At 43.4% G+C, this 20,719-nt stretch overlaps 1 protein-coding gene across 1 annotated transcript; it reads right to left on the bottom strand.

Moving 5' to 3' along the window:
- Positions 1-3,007: 3,007 nt before the first annotated feature.
- SLC25A30 (solute carrier family 25 member 30) lies at positions 3,008-13,342 on the bottom strand. The gene is made up of 10 exons (XM_086481958.1): positions 13,331-13,342; positions 10,778-10,856; positions 9,176-9,323; positions 8,397-8,491; positions 8,034-8,119; positions 6,685-6,780; positions 5,658-5,782; positions 4,996-5,134; positions 3,966-4,046; positions 3,008-3,170 (listed from the first exon to the last, which is right to left on the bottom strand). The coding sequence occupies exons 2-10, from the start codon at positions 10,839-10,841 to the stop codon at positions 3,129-3,131; spliced, it is 876 nt and encodes a 291-aa protein (XP_086338084.1). The 5' UTR covers positions 10,842-10,856; positions 13,331-13,342; the 3' UTR covers positions 3,008-3,128.
- Between the last annotated feature and the right edge of the window lie 7,377 nt (positions 13,343-20,719).

The following is a 20,719-nucleotide window of genomic DNA, read 5'->3' on the forward strand; positions in this document are numbered from 1 at the left end:
CCTGGTCAGCAGGGGAGGTCCCAGATGACTGGAGGCTTGCCAATGTGACACCCAACTGTAACAAGGGCCAGAAGGAGGGTCTAGGGAACTACAGGCCTGTCAGCCTGACCTCAGTGCCAGGGAAGATTATGGAGCAGTTCATCTTGAGGATGCTCACATGGCATGTGCAGGACAACCAGGGACTCAGGCCCAGCCAGCATGGGTTCATGAAGGGCAGGTCCTGCTTAACCAACCTGATCTCCTTCTATGACCAGGTGACCTGCCTAGTCAATAAGGGGAAGGCTGTGGATGTCATCTACCTGGACTTTAGTAAAGCCTTTGACACCATCTCCTACAGCATTCTGCTAGGAAAGCTGGTGGCTCATGGCCCAGACAGGTGCACTCTAAGTTGGGTTAAAAACTGGCTGGACAGCCAAGCACAGAGTTGTGGTGAATGGAGTTGAGTCCAGCTGGCGGCTGGTCACAAGCGGCGTCCCCCAGGGCTCAGTTTTGGGCCCAGTCTTGTTTAACACCTTTATCGATGATCTGGATGAGGGGACAGAGTGCTCTCTCAGTGAGTTTGCAGATGACACTAAATTGGGTGGTAGTGTTGACCTGCTTGAGGGCAGGAAGGCTCTGCAGAGGGACCTGGACAGGCTGGATCAATGGGCTGAGGTCCATCATATGAGATTTAACAAGGCCAAGTGCCGAGTCCTGCACTTGGGTCACAACAACCCCATGCAGCGCTACAGGCTTGGGGATGAGTGGCTGGAAAGCTGCCCAGCAGAAAAGGACCTGGGGGTGCTGGTTGACAGGCAGCTGAACATGAGCCAGCAGTATGCCCAGGTGGCCAAGAAGGCAAACAGCATCCTGGCCTGTATCAGCAACAGTGTGGCCAGCAGGAGTAGGGAGGTGATCGTGCCCCTGTACTCAGCACTGGTGAGGCCGCACCTTGAGTACTGTGTGTGGTTCTGGGCCCCTCACTACAAGACAGACACTGAGGTGCTGGAGCGTGTCCAGAGAAGGGCAACAAAGCTGGTGAGGGGTCTGGAGAACAGGTCTTATGGGGAGCAGCTGAGGGAACTGGGGTTGTTTAGTCTGGAGGAGGCTGAGGGGAGACCTTATCACACTTTACAACTACCTGAGAGGAGGTTGTAGTGAGGTGGGGGTCAGTCTCTTCTCCCAAGTAACAAGCAATAGGACAAGGGGAAATGGCCTCAAGTTGCACCAGGGGAGGTTTAGATTGGACATTAAGAAAAATTTCTTTACCAAAAGAGCGGTCAAACATTGGAACAGGCTGCCCAGGGAAGTGGCGGAGTCACCATCCCTGGAGGGGTTCAAAAAACATGTTGATGTAGCCCTTCTAGACATGGTTTAGTGGGCATGGTGGTGTTGGGCTGACGGTTGGACTTGATGATCTTAGAGGTCTCTTCCAACCTAATGATTCTATACTAACACCACACAGGTCAATGCCAGCAACAGCTTTCCTTTGTTAAGCACCTTTAAGTATTTGAAAACCTACCCATCCCCCTCCATTTGAAACTTAGCAATGGAAAGCACTTCAGAGTCATTACATAATGATTTTAAAAACTTTTAATAAGCTTAAAAATGTAAAACTACACTTAGTTTACATAGTGTACAAAAACATTTACAAATGTTTCAATTAAGGCATAGAAACAGCTGTAAGGAAAAGCACCACACATAAGCACACCCATAGACATAGAAAAACATTGTACCTTAGGAAAGAAAGTGCCTTGTGCATTTAAAAACCCATTTGTGAATTCAGAATTAGTAATTTTCAGTGATTATTGAAATTGCAATGAAACTTAAGTGGAATGTGTGATTAAGCAAAACTGTTTAAGATATTAACAAAACCACAAGAATGCAGAGCTGTGCATCCTACTTCGCTACCCTCCGTGAACCCAGCAGGACCATTCTGTGACCAGTATGTCCCACGGTTCCTTTCCTGGAAGTCACCAGTGTGAGCCTTGAGGTTCACTGTTTAGTTACTGTCCCCAAAGCTCTGCTACACGTGGAAGCCAAAAGGTAATTAATGCTTCAAGGAGCCTGTGGCTGTTTTCTACACAAGGTGTTTACTCGCCTGTCACGGCAACCTGGGCCAGTTTGTGATATGGAAGTGCTCAGCAGTCCTGGGTCAGGGTGTTGGGTTGTTTGTTTTTGTTTTTTTTTTTTTTTTAAAAAAGAAGGAAAGCAGACTTTGGAGTAGGCTCACCTTTGCAGGGGTTTGATTCTTTTCACATAGGCCCCCACATGACACAGCCTGAACAGCTCAGTGTAAAACTTGCATCTTTCAGCTGATACATAACAGCCAGTAACCATTACAAGTAGTTCTTCCCAACAATGGAAGAAGCATGGAAAGTTTCTCTGCAAGATAGGCAGATGAGCATGGACTTGTCTGAACTTCATTCCGACTTGCAATTTACATATGAATACATTGAAGAATGACTTATGCTGAAAACGAAGAATGATACATCAGAAAAAAAAAAACCTTTCCTCAAGCGATGGAAAACTGACAACTGTAGCAACCACACTCTCAACTGAAGCTGGATCATTCCCAGCAAATTATGCAGATATCTGAGGACTCAGAACAAAGCTCTAAAACCAGAAGCACATTTTGTACTGCAGCAGGTATTTTGCTGAACTGAAAGCCTGCAAAGATGTCTTGTGACGCTTCCAGTTAATCAGAAACTATAAACTATTCCAGTCAAATCATACACACTTCTGGGAAGAGGAAGAGCCCAGCCCCTTGGTACTACCCGTCTTCCTTTACAGAAGGATTGTTCTTTGTCTCTTACACCTATAAACACAGCGCACCTGAGTCTCGACAGCATAAAGCTGCATTACACATCTTCACATTTGAGAACACTGAAACAGCTGACAGAAGGAATTCCACCATGCTTAGTTCAGTCTAGAAAACAGTGCACGTCATCCACTGAATCACGTGAGCAGGCCCTTGTCGCAGGAGCCGGTTTGCCTTGAAATCACTTCCAGGTTGTTCCCCCTCACAACAGCCTCGTAGTGACGACTTCCTACGGGCAGCATCTCAAAGAGCAGATACACAGGATGACTTGTGAGTTGCTCTAAACTTGAACAGTACATTAACAGAATTCAGCCTACAGTTCAGCATGTCAGAAGTCTAATTTCTTTAGCTGTTCATACGTCACAAAGAACTGGAATAGCTGATTAAGGAAAACTGTTTCTGTTCACACAGCGCAAAGTGGTCACTTTACTACTAAAGGACAGCAGCATCTGTGTGGAACTTCACTCTTCTCCCAGTTCCCTCCTATGTAATGGTGCTGGTTGACCATTTTTATTATGCAGAACAATAAAACATGCTTCAGGGCGCTCCCGTACATGAAAAGATTTAAGGCTGGTGATGCCAGCTGCTTTCCTATCCCTGTTCCTCAGGATCTTAAACACAGGACTGAGGAGGCAGGAGAGTCCTGTGAAAGCCCTTGGAGACTTCACTGACATAGCTTTGATAAGCTAGAGTGGGTTTTCTCATGGCAGAAACACGTTGCTGCCACCCCACTTCCCAGGGTTCCGATCTGCTCGCTCTTGAAACACCAACCAAGTTGTGCAAGACTTAAGATAACTACAAAAAAGATTTCATGGCTAGCTGCCAACAGTTTCCCCAGCTCTAGAAACAGCCCCTGTTCCTAACTCATCTGGTCAATTTTATTTAAAACTAGGCTCCAGACTAAAGGAAACAGGTATGAAACTGGAGGAACAGAAAAGTGTTTTGCAAGATCCCATTCTAATATTCACTCTGTGTGAATCTCAAATTCAATCTGACCGGCAGCAGCTGACTAAGGAAATGGTCAACTACACAATTTTCCATTCATAAAAAGGGAATATTTGTGCTGACATGACATTTTCCACACTGAGTCTTCTGTGAAACTGTTGGTCAATACTTGCTGTTTTATGGACAGCTTATTAGTTTTGTATGCCTTTGAAAAGGATACAATGATATTCCAAGGACCAAGTCTTAACCAGTTTGGCCAAAACCCTTTATACAGAGCAAAAAAGCCTTCATTCTTCCATGTCTGGAAAAAAACACAGCAAAAACATGCTTATGTAATTCTTTATTAGTGAGAACTCTAAATAGCATCTCACCTAACAAGATTCTGTGCCACTGAAGGGGATTGCTTAGTGCTGTAACCTCAATTTAAATATATTGTATGATGGGACAAGGAAATATTTCACTAGATAAAACCAAGATTAGTAAAGCCTGCAGCACTACCTGCCAGGTAAAGATGCAGTCCATGTCACTTAGTACCCAATGCAGATTCATCCGAGTTGCACTCCTGGACATGTTTTTTCAAAAACCTTGCAGAGAGCTGCACGTAAACCTGCAGCTCACCTTAGGTACCCCCTTGAAATTTTCCCGTTTGCTTTATGGACTTCACAGAAGGGCACTGGACAGTGTGACTTGCACTGTTACACAGAGTGGACTGTTCAGTCAACAGTTTGGACACCAACAGCTTCCTACACACTCTTCATACAAGAGGCTATCATGCTCTCACCTCACACCCAATTTAGGGACTGAAAAAATTAATCCAAAATAATCCTGACTGACATTGCCTCTGGCTGTACTAGGCTTCCCGTTATGCAGTAAGCAACAGAGAAGGTCACCTGCCCCAGAAGATGTTGTTCTTTTAAAAACTGACCTATGAAATTGTCAATATCCCATCATCATATAAAGTTAAGTAAGAGGCAGTGCTGCTAAGAGACTCAAGTCTACTCACCCAAGTACTGAAGGAAATAAGTGCCTGCAGTACACACTAACTTTCTCCCTTCCCTTCTGTCAAGACAGTAGATAATTCACACCAAGTGCATTACTGGCAGCACAGTCCTTTCGAGCATAAGGGCAAAATGGGTATCTAAGTTACTTGGATTAATTTCTAGGGAAACTCAGAACAATTTCAAATCCTACACCAAAATCATTGCTTGATAGTACCCATTTCTACTTACGTTGATACAGGAAATACTTACTTGTAACAAGCAATCCAAAGTACCCTTGTAGTTTGAGTGTCCTCCATGTTGTTGGCTTCTCTGATTCATCATGCGTGTTCTCACAACATCAATTGGGTTGGATGCAAGGGCTCCAGCTAACCCACAAGTAAAACTTGAGCTAATAAAAGAAAGGATTAACGAAATTTGACCTACCAAAGATGCAGAAGAATTCCCCCTCCCCATAAAATATATAGTATTAGTGAGTGCTTAATGCTTTTAGTTAAAAATTACATCAGCTACTAGATGTGAAAAATTCTTTTTGATTTACTATAAAGCATCATTTTGAAGATTTGATATACAGCCCTTACACATAGTTTTTCTATACCTGAACATATATTTGTGCCTCTGAGAACAGCAAGTATTTGATTGGAACTTTTCTCTAACCTCAGTTTGCAAAGCTGAATGATTTTGACCGTCCAGAAAACAAAATTCAACATTAAAAGAAAGTTAAACCCAAATCCTAAATACAATTAGCTTCCACACTATGTGCTACCATTTGAAATGCTATTGCATTAAAAAAAGTATAAACACATCGGAAGTATATTTACATCTAGATTGATGACAAAAATCAAAAGATTCATCCCCCATAACGAGAACGAACCAATGATGAGCTATGCAAACGGTTAGTTATGCAAACTTACAGGAAATGAGTATATACTGTGTCTCCCATAAATCCAGACATAATTATGTGCTTCTTGGTAAGGTCATACACTGGCAGTTCCACTCCAACAACAATAGCAGCTCTCTGTGCAGTCAATGATACTCCCTGTCAAAAGAGAGGATATAGCTGAAGTTTAAAATTAACTTTTGTGCACCATCAGAAAAGCCTAGCTTTTATAATACAAAGCAACACACCATGAATGTGTTAACACCATGAATTCCAACCAGGCTAATTAGTACAAGTCTTAGATGTACGTGCTTCAAAAATGCAAATTCAAATTAACAGATAAATCACTTTTCCACACTGAACAGCAGTTTCAGTCTCTTTATGTTACCCCATCTCTGCTTGGCATCTGATTTCTTACATCAACCATCTGCCAAGACCTCAACAACCAGGTGATACTGGCTCGGCTCCCCTCCCCCCCACTGCTAACTGAAAAACTGACAAAGTAAGGAAGATGAATAGAAAAATGGAAATCAAGGAACTTGGCCAGGCAAAGCACACTAATAGAAAAACATTTCTATTTTCCATCTGTTTCAGAACAACTGTCTATTCTTGGTCTTCAGTTGTTATAGAGTCACCGACTGTAAGTGGCCTAAGAGACAACCTACAAGACTAAGCACAAGAATTCCTGAGCTAGAGGGGATGTTTATTAGTACCCTTACTCCCCAATGTTCTTTAGGATGCATGTTTTAAAAAGGGAGTGCATACAGAGTGAGAGTGTCTTGGAAAGCATTGCTGAACTAGTCCTAGAGCCAGTCACCCTCGTTTAAGCTTAATTTATCTCTCTCCTTTTTTAAAGAAGTGGCTAATCCTTGAACACAAGACCAGTGGTAACCCTTTGTCAAAATGCACTGAGACACTAGCAGTGAAGTAGTCATGACGAATTACAGACACATTAGCTACTGACTTCTCCATATTTTGGCTGAGAGTACGGTGGAAGTATACGAAATTCAGTTGAGCAAGAAAGTGTACTTGAAGTGTAGGATAGAGTCCAAAAAACTTGCCTTCCATAATCCTTTAGTGCCTTCCTTTTGGTAGATATGGATGAAGTTGCCCATCATTCCTCCTTGAATCACACTACCTTGGGCTTGCATTCTGATCTGAGATTCATTTGAAGACAAAATTAGAAAATACTTTTCAAACATACAACCACTGAGAGTTTAATATAGTTTTATTAACATTTTAAGTTACCATCTTTTAAGCAGTATAGCCAATTTCTCTTTGAATACAAGTTAATAGCTGACATTATCATAACCATGATGCAATCTTTTGAAGTGCCTTAACTATCCAAATGCAGCTGCTAATTTTGAACAAGTACGTGGTGTAGTTCTTAACTGCATTAAGTCACTTCTATTTCTGTACTTGTGCACCGCTCCATTTAGATCAGACTGACAGATGGGTTCTGCAGGATGTCCTTTACAGCGTTCTCACAGGAACATGTTAAAGTGACAGGTTAAAAAGATTAAGGTTTCAGCTAGTGAGAACCACGGTTTTGACCCAGTGGATTTCTACAAATGTCCTTGGGAACCTGCCACAGTAACTGCCAAATACAAGTTTGGTGACAAGCAAGCTGGTACATGGACATAAGTTTGGGAAATAGCTAATTGAAGCCACACTTGAAAGAGAAGCTTGTGTTTGAAATGCCTCTACATAACCATACTAACTCCATAAAGGATTAAGTTTTCAGTAGTTTTAGAAGAACAGAAAGAGTTTTCTTGAGTTTTTCATTAGAGGCAGCCATGTAAGTCACATGCCACAGTTTTGTAAGTTAAATACCATCAACCCTTTTAAGTAGCTGGAAAAAGACGTCACTGACTATCATTAAGCTAACAGCTTCTTGAAGAGGTGATCACCAATTCACTTCAAAGGATTGATGTGGTAACACTATTTCCAAGGGATACTGGATTGGAAAGCCTTTCTACAGGATTGAAGAGCCACACAGTACAAGTAGCACCCACTGAAACTCTTGCCTCTGAATCGCCTATTTTGAGCTTTAGAAACATCCTCATACAGCAGTGTTACCAAGAAGTAAGAGATGAAATATGCAGTGTGGCTTCTACACAAACACTATATAGCATAGAAGTTAGAAAATGTCCTGAACTATTCTCTCCCCACCCCCAGAAAAAGTTCTATGGATCCAACTACCTCCCCCGCCATCAGTTTCCTGCTGCATACTTCCAAATAATTAGCATGGACCAGAAGGTTCCAAGAATTCAGGATGTTAGTGATTTTTAAAAGGAAAGAGATGAGAATAGTGTTACAAAACAGCAAGTCCTGTGTTCATCAGGAGAATCTACATTTCCTCAGGGACAGGACAAAACCCAAGGACAAACTCTACATAACACATAATTACCTTTAAAACATCCGTAGGGTTGGCAATAGACGACGAGATTACTCCCGAAAGAATGCCACATAGAACATTTACCACCAAGGTTTCATCTATTCCATAAACAAATAACAAGAGTTCAGCTGCAGATTTACAAAGCGTAAGATGCACACGGGCAGTATGATGCCACCCCTCCTTTGACCAGAGAGAGTACCAATTACAGAAGCCTTAAAAACCGCTCCGACAAGTTTTTCTTGCTGACTCACTTTGTAATTGGTACAAGGAATGTCTTCCCAGTAGACTTGTTCAAACCGCTACAGTAAGATACCAAATGGAAACAGCCAGCTTCAAGCAAAACAGTCCTCGATTAATTTGAAAATATCCACTCACCTTCTGGATGCTCAACAAACATTCTTTTTAAGCTCTGGTAAGTGCCTATTTTTATAGTTCCATAGGAAGCTTGCCGTAGCATTGCAGGTGCGATCCTGGAAAAACAGGCAGCAATAATATTTATGCTCAAAATTGCAAAAGACTGATTAGCAAATACTTTTTAGAGCAGGAGAGACTGAACACAAGATATCTACCAGGGAAAAGTTTCTTCATTTAAAGCAACAATTTAAACTCACTATAGACAAAACCGGGTTTTGTTGGGTGGGGTTTTTTTTGTCTTGTTGTGGGTTTTTTTGTTTGGGGCTTTTTTTTTTTGCATAAAGCCTGCAAGAACAGGAATGAACTGTTGGAAGGACTACTATTAGAGCATGCCTCAACTTGTGATCCATAAAATAACTGGCAAGCTTGTCTGAAGTGTAACCTGAAGATTACATCTTTCCCTCACCACCTTGCATGTTTTAAAGAAAAGTATGCCCATTTACACACAAAGGCTAATTCAGGTTTTTTTTTCCTGAGAGATGGAACAGTCTTGGCAGCATTGTACAGAATAACTCTATGCTTAGCTATTTTATTTTTTTCAAGTATTTTTCTTTTTTAAACATGAAATGCTGATGTAGAGTGCAAAGATTGAAGCAATCTAAGCTTGGGCTTTCAACTTCCAGATTAATCAAGGCTAACCAAATACCCTGTAAATCTGAAAGCAAATAATTCACACACTATGGGCTTACGTTTATCAATATACTGTTCATAAACCATTACTGCAAGTCAGTTCATTTTACCCAGAGTATAAGGCTTTCAATCCTTCTTCTCTGCATATTCTGACTAGTGCATGCACCATTCCACGGTAGCGGATCTCTTTGTATTTGGCATCATTAACTTGACCTTGAACCTGCAGACGTGTTTTGGTCAGATCAATGGGGAAAGTACCTTAAAGAAAAAAAAGAGAAAATTAATCAAGTACTTGCCTAACCAAAGACAACAAAGAACACGATACTAGAAACAGCAGCCTTTATTATATACTAAAATACACAAAAATATTCCCAGGCAAAAAAACCAAGTCTTATCAAGATGTTCTTTTAAAGAAGTGGTTCATTTTATGTCACCTTGTTTCTTCTGAGAGCTTGTCACAGACTCTTCCTACTTTCTCTGTTTATGTTTTGCATTCACTGTGTTTTCAGGCAACAGGGTATCGCCTGGATGCAAACAGCCACACTGAATGGGACTCTGCAATCGCAATCAAGTAGTTTGCACGTATATTCTACCAACGTCTTTGAAGAGCATTTCATTGAAGGCAAAGTAGTAATTTCCATAGGACGAGCTATACCAATTCTAGTCTAGAATCTAAAAGAGCAATAGCAGCAGTACCCACTTCTATTAGTAACGCTTTCCTGTAGCCTACTCCTATGTCAAGTTCACACTCTCCATCCTCCCTTCACGAAAAGGTTTAGAAAGCATATTCCTCCAGAGCTTATCTTTAGGAAAGGGACCACCTCAACACTTGATACTCACCCAAGCACTAATAGGAGTCAGGATTAACTACATCTGCTCTAATGAGGTTTACCAGACAAGAAGGCTTTTACAAATTGCTTGTCTTCCCTACAAAGATTTTGGCATTATTGCCTACATTCAGTCGAGTCAAATAAGAGAGGTTTCAAACTCTAGTTTGAACAGGATTCATAAGAGAAGATAGAAAAGGAAAACAAAATAGTAGTTTTAAGTGTGATTTTATACTACAGCTACTTTATTAGACAGACTTCACATGCAAGCCCACATGTCAGACCATGCTCTACCACTGAAAAGACAGATTTCCTTTATTTTCATGTACATGCATTTTAGGTAAGACTTTAAAAGGATGTTAGTATTTTAGGTTTGACTTTAGAGTAGGCACTAAAACATCAGATGCACTGTCTCACTATAGCAATTATTCTAACACTAACTGAATTTAAGTGTTCAAATCTAATCAGCCACTCACATTCAAGAAAAGGGAATTTAAACTGCAACACGGCTACTCAGAAAAGCTAAGAGAAAAATTTTACGAGCTAACAGCTTAACTTGTTTGCTCTAGCAAAACAAAAGCTGCATATGCTTGTGACCACTGTCTAGGAACAGATCAACAAACACCAAACAACAGAATCCAAAGGCAAAGTTTGTATAAAAACCAAGACTCACAGGGGACAGGAGTTTACAGACAAAAGTCTTCTGACATTGTAACAAAGTTCTGAGCAACTCTTCAGTCAGCATTAAAGAAAAAAAGAAAAACACGCTCCTGTGCTGTAGACCACCATATACTACTCTGCCACTGACAGCACAGAACCAAGCTTGTTTTAAAAGGGACTATCCCAGTAAAGGAAATCATATAAACAGTTAAAGGAAAAGCTTACCACATTCTGCAGTGATTGATGCTAAACCTCCATAAATAAAGGGCTTCCAGTTTAGTGCCGACATTATTGATTCTTCTTTCTGTGAAATAAGACAATGACTGAACAGTTCTATAATTACATCTGTTATATAAATATATACACTAACATTTAATAAAGCTTTGTGCCTTGTCCATTTAAGATGGACCTTCCAAACACACTAAGAGGAAAAACATTTAAAACATCACCAAACATGTGTCCCTTTTTTTTCCTGGTATCAACGTTAACATGAGCTGGTACACTTGGACAGAAAAATAGAGGCACATACAACGTTTTGCCTCCATTAAGGCCTATTTCTGCTACCAGCGTTCACAATATTCATTCTTGTGAATGTTATACGAAAACTGTATAATCAGGTGCATAAGGCCTCTTGCAGTAAAAACGTTTGCTCTGAGAAGTCAATTGAGTGAATTTGTCAAAGTGACCATAAATCATAATTAACTATGGCATATGCTTTGCAAAATGCTAAAGTAAATCCAATTGTCTTAGAAAAGAGATAAGAACTGCAAAACCAGACTAGTCCAGCCTGTACAAGATTGCCCCTCCCAAAACCAAGGAGGTCTCTCCACAGCTTGTCTTTCCCCTTCCTCATAATATACTTTCCATTCCCCATTTTCTATGATAACCTCCTAAACAGTGGACTATACAGTTATCTTTGCCAATTAATTCTGTGGAATATTTGTACTTGAAACTACTTCCTTTGCACTTCCATTCCCTGTTACTTTGTTTGTTCACCTGTACTGCCCAGCTGGAAAATACACCAGTTACTTGGCACCACCTTTTATAAAAATGAACCTTCTTCAGCCACTTCCTCTAGAAGTGCCAATAATCCAGTGTCCAAATGAAGTTAACAGAAGTTGCAGACACTAAGTACGCCTGAATAGTTACTGCAGCCCTAGTCTTCCTTTTGTCATCTTTACTTCACAAGGAATTACCCAGGTCTTCAGTCTTCTGACACTCAATGCCATAAAAAACCCCACATAGGATCTCAAAGCACACAATTTCAAATACTCAACAATTAAGCCCACAGAAATCCATCTTACTCTTCAGGCCACTCCAGGAACGACCACAAAGAAAAGGCAAGTAAGGGCACCAACTATATTGCCAAAAAGAGTACAGTACAGAAATCGGGAGCCACACGGGCAGAGACTATGCCAGCTTTTCAACAGGAAAGCAGCAGAGCTACAGGGTATGACGCTGTGGCGGAGGAAGGCCACTTCCCGCCCCAAGTTCCTCACATTCCTATTCTGCCATAATCAATGGCAGATCATTTAATTAAAGACGACAAAGCCAAGCTCCGTTTCCCCACTATCAGCCAAACACATGATCTTTGCTTTTGAGAAATGTGTCAAAGTTGAAAATACAGGGTTTTTTCCCCCCCCAAACACACTAAACCAAACTTTCCATCTATCACAAATATGCTAACACTGACAAAACTAAAAATACATCTGTAGTTTTGCTTGGTTTATGTTTCACTCCACCAAAGCAATGAAGTTCCCTCTTTTTTTTTTTAAATGTAATTCTGGGGTGCTGACATAACATCGAAATATGCAAGCACAACCAAATAAAATTTTCAATCTGTACACAGATTTACTAATGTTAGCTGAAGTTCTGATGTACGTACAGGCTACCCTAACACAGAAGTTTTATAGCACACTGTTCCTTTGACATGCCCCAAGGTGAAGGTCTTACATAGCAGTATCAAGGTTTGTACTTCTGAAAGGCTTACTAGTCTCCTTTCCTGCTATTTAGGCCAAAATAACCAGCTGAGTCTTCTCACTTGTTTCTACCTTGCATCCCTCCTCCTAGCTTTCCACACTTACAGGAAGAAATTAAAGCAGTGGCAGAGCTTATCTCCAAAAATAACCAAAAAACACACACCAGCGAGCACCTTTGCCCTTTCAGCTCAGCCGCCTCATTTTCTGAATTGTTTTGATTCCTACTCAGAAGTTCTTCCCTAAGCTGACAAAAAACAGTGAGCAGTTCCTTAGAAGAATTCCACTGGCAATTTAATCAGCAAACTACTTAAAAACAGAGCCCAGCCCTCCCTACCGAATAAATTGAGGTCTCCAATTTTACTAGACAGAAATCACCCTCAGTGAATACACATTGCTGTTCCCTGAAGACGACAGAGGCGATGCCACCGCTGAAGGACCATGGGTTAAATGAATACAGCGATTCACTCGCACGCTCTGCAGAAGTCAGGAGCAAGTTTTGCTCGCTTTTAACTGGCAGCGTGACTGAAATAAAACCAAAAGCCCGGTTTCCACAGAAGAATGCATATTGCTAGCATACGAGGCACGCGGTACACTCCAGCTTACAGCAGTTTTAGCTATTTTAAATGGATTTGCCCCTCGAATGTTACAGAAATAACCTGCACCCAGCCGGCGGAGGGGCCGGTGAGGCGGCGGAGGGGCCGGCGAGGCCCAGGGCCTCGCCGGCCCCTCCGCCGCCTCGCCGGCCGATAGACCCCCCCCCCACCCCCGCGACCTGAGGACTCACCACCTCCCCACTCACCACCGAAACACCTCCTCGATCCCCCCACGTCCTCCCTCGCCAACCGCCGCCACGCCAAACCGCCAGCCACCCCGCCCCGGTCCCGCCATTTTATAAAGCCCTGCCCCGCTCCCCCCGCCGCCTCAGCCCGGGCGGCCGTTGGGGAAGGCGGGGCCTCGCCTCGCCTCACCTCGCCTCGCTTCCCCGATGGTTGTCGGGGCGGGCTCGGCTGAGGGGACGGCGAGGAGCTGGGTGTGAGGAAAGGGTGGATTTAAAGGGCCCGCGGCCGTGAGGGGAGGATTGGTTTGAGGGCGGCCCCCCGAGCCGGCATGTCATAAACCTGGGGAAAAAATTAACCGCCCTGCCCTTCCAGAGGTCTCCCTTCGCCGCCGGCCTTGGGAGGCTTGTGGCTGGCGGGGCAGGGTGGTATTTTCCATTAGCAGTCCTGGCCCAGGAGGCTGGAACGGGTATGTCAGGTATTTCAGTGCTCCTCGGTTAACGAACAGGTCACTCGCCCCGCGAGGTTTCTCTTCATCGTTAACTATAACGATATTGATTATGTCCCTCGGTTTACACTGGTATGGCCGTCTGGGCTGCCCCGCGACACCACAGCAGCGTCTGGTTAAGTTTCCTTCCGTCGGTACAGAAGCTTTAGAGATCTGCTCTGTGGAGGAACAGAAAGTGGCAGAGTGGGTTTAAATCATTTCTTTGCTCTTTAAGTTACCCTGTTGAATATTTTTGACAAAATAGTCCCACAGGTGACTTTTATTACTATTATGCGGCTTTGTGAAATTCTGTGTTTCTTTGCATTACCAACGCTGAAATTACGCACTCAGTATGTAGGCTTTACGTTGCTTTGTAAATGTATATCCAGTGCCCTTCCAGAAGGATCACGGTGTGCTGTGCAGGAGACCAGCTGTGGCCACCATAATGCTGCCTGGCCAGAGGAGGAACACGGGGGCTATCCAAAACAGCAGGTCTCAGCCACAGTACAGGTGGCGGTGACCAGTCCACAAAGAACTGGACGAGAACCAGAACTAGTCCATTCCTTTGGTTCAGAGCCCAGGACTCCCTGTTAAGTAGTTGAAATTAGCTCCTTCTCTGCCCCTAAAGACAGCCTGTTCTGGCAACTTGGCGCTTTCTCTTTCTGACTGAGGAGCTGCCAGACTTGCTTGTAGGACCTACCCTCAACTGCTTGTACGAGCTACCCCTGTGGTGCAGCCCTGCTGCCGCTGTCACTCCACTGCCTCCCAAGTGGATGGCGTGCCTTACCCCCGAAAGGTCAAAACACCTTGTGGTGTTGCTCCTCTTACTAATCTCAGCGTAAGGCAGCTGAGAAACTTTATTTAAGCTTGCCGGCTGGTAGAGGAAGGGTATAATGCCTGTTCAGCTCTCATTAAGAAGCTGGCTGTGGCCTTACATACATACATGTGTCCCTTACACAGGGACTTTTTATGAGGGCATGTAGTGATAGGATGAGGGGTAATGGTTGGAAGTTGGGAGAAGGCAGGTTTAAACTAGACATAAGAAAGAAGTTCTTCAGCCTGAGGGTGGTGAGACACTGGAACAGGTTGCCCAGAGAAGCTGTGGCTGCCCCCTCCCTGGCAGTGTTCAAGGCCAGGTTGGATGGGGCTTTGAGCAACCTGTTCTGGTGGAAGGTGTCCCTGCCCATGGCAGGGGGGTTGGAACTGGGTGATCTTTGAAGTCCCTTCCAACCCAAACCATTCTGTGCTTCTATGAATAACCTATCAATAAAACAAGGAATTCAAAATTTGGGTCTCAGTATGCTGTAAATGCTTCATACAGTGAAAATAGTTCTCTGCTACCATCCAGGTCCATTGCAGACCTCCCAGAGATTTTCCATTTCAGTTGTTACAGCGTGGGCAGCCCACAGAGGTCATGCTCCAATCGCAGTGTTGCAAAGTTGTCTTTGCAGATGGGCCTCTTGGAAGGTAGGTACAAACCGACACCTCAGAACTCGTACTCATGTTCAGACGCCCTCCTGAAACTCCTAGTAACTGTCTGGTACTTCCCAGGTTTTACACCTACAGTGGGGAGGATCTTATTTGAGGTAAACTTTGAATGGCTCCATTCTTTCTTTTGGCACAGGGGTCTTTTGAACTGTTTCTAACGCTGAGTGATTTTGCAGGACAGCCACTTCTGTCTTCCAACTTCCCAAATTTCTGTCTCATTTTAAGAAGGACTTTAGTTCCAGTTTGACCTTAAGTTGTTCCTGGAGTTTGGCCAGCTCCTTCCGCAGGCAGACGGTTTTTATTATCTCTGATGCAAACCAGTTCCTGCTCAAACATTACAGCTTGCACCTGATCAGTACCTGTTAGTACTCAACCATGTACTTCTGCATACAGAGGAATTCAGGCTAGCTTTTGTTACTCCTGTTGACTCTCAGATGAGTCCTCTGAATACCCGCTTTTCTTGTGTTTTCAACCTGATTCATACCACGAGATACGTAATGCTTTTATCAAGAGCCAATAGACTGTTTCTGGCAAGCTGCCTTGAGCCTGACATCGGTGCCATATCAGCAGTTGACTTTGGTGCTCAGCATCTTTTCACATGTCTCTGAACGAACCATGTGCTACTGGTGTGCTACTGGTTACACAGTCTTACAACAGTTTTGTCCAGAAGCCAATTCTTCCCCGCTGGGCTGTGCAGGGCTAAGGTTTAATTAGTTCCCAGACTCCTAACCTTACTGCTCATGAGTTTCCTCACACATTTTTTGTGTTTCTTTTTTAAACAACAGAGGGCCACCCTCAAACAATTCTACCAGAGAACGCTGCTTTTTGTACATTGATTCTTGTTTCACTGTTTCCACTGTACCTGCAATGGAAAATCGTTTCTTTTCTAGGTCTCTGCAGTGGTGAAGACAGTTTTGCCTGGTGTCCTACTGCTCGAATGGTGAGGAAAGTGACCTAGATGGTTATGGGCATTATTCAAACTGCCTTGTCTTTTTGTAAGCACTGGACTCTTTCCTTTGTCCTTTGGAAACTCTCATAATAATTCATTTGCTTTGTCCATGTCCCGTCAGCTGCGTGATGAAAGCAAGCCTGGCACATGGGAGTCAACTGCTCCCTGCCCTGGCACAGCCTTCTCATCTTCAGTGTTGGCACTTTCTGTCTGAGAAGGAGTTAACCTGACCCTCAGTCATACAGCAGATTACTTTGTTGGAAAAAATAACACTCGACGTGCTGTTGGCATGTGTAAAAATACAAGACATATTAATCAGTCCTTCCATTGTGTTTGCCATGGCAAAGGCACAGCTGGAGCACCACGTCCAGCCACGTGTGATGCATTTCCGGGGCGCTGTAGAGAGGAGGTAGGAGAATAAGGCTAGGGATACAAAACACGATCTGCAAGGAAAGACTGAAAGAGGTAGACTTTTTTATTTTAGAAAAGATTGAAGCTAACATACTCTTCAAGACTGAAAGGCGGCCATACAGAGGAAAGGAGTTATCTGTTCTCTCCCACTTGTATTAGACCTTAGAACAGACTTTCTGGTGGCATGGACAGTGCTAGATGACACTGACAGGGGAACTTGCAGTGCCTTCATCATCACAAGCTTTTGAAAAATGTTAAACAGCTGTTTCTCAGTAGTTTCAGTCTGCATGATCCTGCCCAAGCATCGGGATGGACTCTCAAGGATCCTTCCAGCCCTTTTTTTCTGTAATTATTCAATGACATTTCCTGCTCCGGCTTCTAGCATGTGTCACATAGGCATACAATGACAACACATCTTACAGTTTCTCACTTAGTAACAGACTCTGCTGTGCAGAGTTCAAGGAGAAAGAAAAGTGAAAGCAGGAATAACAGTAAATGTTATTTTGTAGCCTTTTTGTTAATAAATATTTTTTGATAATCTGATTTGGGCTCTGGCATTGGCAAGAGCCAAAGGTCTTTACCGTATCCTAGTTTTGTGGCTATAAAAGGATCATGCTATTTGTTTTTAGTGTGTAAAAGGTAAAGGAACGGAGGACAATTCCGGGTTTTGAGGGTGAAGGAACTGAGGATAGTTCCAGGCTTTGAGTGGATGAGAGAGTCACACAGCGTGAGTTCCCAGCAAGGCAATTCTAGTAAATGTAAACCTGTAATCCAGACAAAATTTTCTGAAAGTGTTGCAATCTTCCAGCGGGTCCTGGGAAATTGATTTGTCTTCATTTCTCCCTACAGAGATAATAATTCCTATCTGTGTCACAGTGTTGGATTTGATGTTAGTTGAATGAGCAAAGGAAAAGCTGTTAAAGATTCTCAGATAGGAAGGCACTACAGAAGGCTTTTCACTACTACACAATACTTTCCAAGCTCAACAGGCGATCTGAGAAGTAGACTGTTGTCCTCTGACTGCTTGCCAAATAAAGATCAGTCACAGTTGCTTCACAGAGGCTTTTGTCCAACATGGCCCCGCAGCTAAACAAGCAGCAGCTGGAAGAAATGATGCCAATTTGAATGCTAGTAGATGCAACACAAAGAAAAGCAAACATGTTTCTATGCCCTACTAAAAAACATGCAGCACGTGGTGTAAGATATGGCCCGACCTTTTCCACAAGAGATGATTCAATGTTGAACGAAGGTCAGAGATGTCGGCGTGACACCAAAGAACGTGGTACGTACAGTATGTTTTCTACCACTTTAAGTACACCTCTTACTTGGCAGGACTCAATATCGAGGGAAAGGAGGAAGCTCCTGCTGGGGGAAATACATATTTGCCCTTGACTATCCTGTGAAAGCAGAGTTGCAGTTGAAGTAGTCCTGCACTAACACAAACGTGACTCATACAAGACAACGGACAGTGAGATGTGGCAGCAGGTGACCCCAAGCCATGTCCTTCACAGCACAGGATTTAGGTCGATCAAAACACAGGAACGCCTACCTAGGAAAAAAAAAAAAAAAAAAGGAGCCTCATTTTTATCTTTCCTGATTCCCAAGTTTTGATGATTTTCCCATACTGTCTATAAAGTACTTTGCATTAAATCATTACCCAAATAATCCAGCTTTTCTTCTGTTTACCACAGTCTGGCTTTGGGTAACCCAGCTTTTCCTATCAAAAGAAGGAACTTTTTAAATTTTAAAATGTACTTTACAAAATTTTGTAAAATTAATTATTTAAGTAACATCACTTTTTTTTTTTTTTTTTTTAATTAAAAGGTTTTGAAAAGACAGGATGCTTTCTGAAGAGGTACTTTCTTGCTTTGTAGTCCTGCTGATTCACAGCACAACAACCAGGGTCCAGAACTAACACGGCGTTTGGCCAAGATGAGCTGATCGCTGTTAACCTTGAGCAAGACAGATTATTCTGCACAGCAGGGGAAAACAGCTGTAGGGTTTTGTCCTTGTGGTAGTCATCTGTCATGAAAAACACCTTGGACAAGTCACTCAGGATCTTTAGTGTGCAGTGGGATTCCTTGCCGATGCTGCAAAGCAGCAGCCACAGGTAGGAACACACATCCTCACTCGCTTCCAGTAACAAAGCCCGGCAGAGTGGGAAAGCAGTGGTCTTCCAGGGGCTGAACAGGCACAGACTGCGGTGATAGACACCCTGGGCTTCTGGGGAAACGTGGCAGCTGACATGTTTCAGACACCTCCCTCCATTTCCCGTAGTTGTCCTTCCCTACACAGGGTTCAGTGGATGCCGCCTTTTGGGCTCGCTCGGGTGGCAGCACAGTGAGCGCAGCCATGTGCCTCACAGCTGCAGCGAGGGTGTTCTGCAACGTGGCAGCGCTGGTGTAGCAGCTTATGGCCAGCAAGGAGGATGCTCCCTTCCCTTCCCACATCCCCCTCCCGTTCCCAGACACAGTTCTGGCCTGTTGCTCACGTGGGTGATAGCTCTCTGGCTCGTGAGCAGGTTCAACTCAGTAAGTTTACAGAATGCACCCATCAAAACCCAGGCTTTTGCCAGCCGATGGAGCTGAATTGGCTTCACGTTGGCGCCAGCACCAATGTAACAGAGGTGGCAGGAGTGCGTGACTTGCAGTGGGTTCAGCCTTTTTGGAGGCATCGAACCACTAGGATGACTCAACATCTCACAGGACTTAGCCACAAGTACCTGGCAGAGCAAAAATGTTTGAGGGGGTTGCAGTATGCATCCTGCCTTTAACGCCACATCCTAATACTTCTGGCCTCCTGTCTGGCTTGCAGTGGGAGCAGGAGTTGGCATTAACCACCAGACTTCACACAGTGCGCTAACTACTTTTTCTGACCTCCTTCAAGGTCAGAGAGGAGAGACTGCAGACGAGGCAGAGCCACCATGCAGTCTGCAGGCTGCCAGCTGGACCATGTGTAAAACCTCATCTAAGGACTTCCGATGGACTCCTATGGTACGGCTAAAAATGCGGAGTCTAATTCATGCAGGAGGTGGGTTGGCCTTATTTCCGCTCTAAGGCTGCCGGCAATCCAGTCCTGTACAATCAAAGAACCAGCCTAACAAATTTCATTGCTTTTCGTTTCAAATGCAAAGTCAGCAAGAAGACAGGGAGAAGAGAGACAAAAAAGCAATTAAGAGTGACATAGATGAACAAGAGAAGATAGTACAAATGAAGGCTGAGACAAGAGACGTGAGGAGAACAGGCGTGTATAAATTGTGCAGAAGCTTTTACTGGTGCTAGACTGTCTGCAATGACAAGAGGGTTTTTGTAAGTGAAAAGAATAAGTGATCTTTTGAAAACAGATGGCCTGCCAGTTCTGTAATAGCTGACATGAAGATTAAGGCATTTAGATAGCTTGTTCCAGAGGAACATGCTGCTGGTGAAAGCTACTTTTGACACCTTCAGCAGTCTGAGAGCCAAAACGTTCCAAGGAAAGTGGCTGGAGGTTGAGCTGAATTTCCCGGAGGAGGTCTTGAGGGACCTTGGAAGGCCACAGCACTCTGCAGTCACACATCAGGAGACCCAGCACGGCGATCCTTCAGGCTGCTTGGAGAACAGGACTTAGCAATACGTCATAGACTTCCCCCTGGGTGGAGTTAAACTTTGGGGGTTTGTAGTAACTGTAAATTTTGTGGGAAACTAGCTCAGCTCTTGTAGTTCTGACACATCCTGGACTTTCCATGGTTCTAAAAGATGTACATCCACTGTTTTTATTGGTTTTATATCTTGAACTACAGTCCCTACCTGAAATAATGGATCTAAATATATGTGTATAAAAATGTGGTAACTATAGAGGCTACACAACTTTTTTTCAAATGCTTCTCAGTAATATGCAGATAACAGCACATTTTCTGATGTTGATTGTCACTGCAGACTCCATTGTAACACTGAATTTTGGAGATTATGAACAGGATGCTCTGTATTTCTAAAACCTTGGAACTGCTGTTCCAGAAGTAGAGGAACCCCAGCAGATGGCTTTTGATCAGTAAGTGTACAGCATCTGAATGGAATGGGAGAGGTGCAAAGAGTGACCAAT

This window comes from Leptosomus discolor, chromosome 1 (genome assembly GCF_034619465.1).
Source record: "Leptosomus discolor isolate bLepDis1 chromosome 1, bLepDis1.hap2, whole genome shotgun sequence".
NCBI lineage: Eukaryota > Metazoa > Chordata > Aves > Leptosomiformes > Leptosomidae > Leptosomus > Leptosomus discolor.

Coding starts and splice junctions, on each gene's coding strand:
- SLC25A30 (XM_086481958.1), bottom strand. CDS start 10,841: ATGTCGGCACTAAACTGGAAGCCCTTTATTTATGGAGGTTTAGCATCA. Junction 5,783..6,684: donor GCACTAAAGGATTATGGAAG/GCAAGTTTTTTG, acceptor CTCTTTTGACAG/GGAGTATCATTGACTGCACA. Junction 4,047..4,995: donor CTTTGGATTGCTTGTTACAA/GTAAGTATTTCC, acceptor GTTTTTTTCCAG/ACATGGAAGAATGAAGGCTT.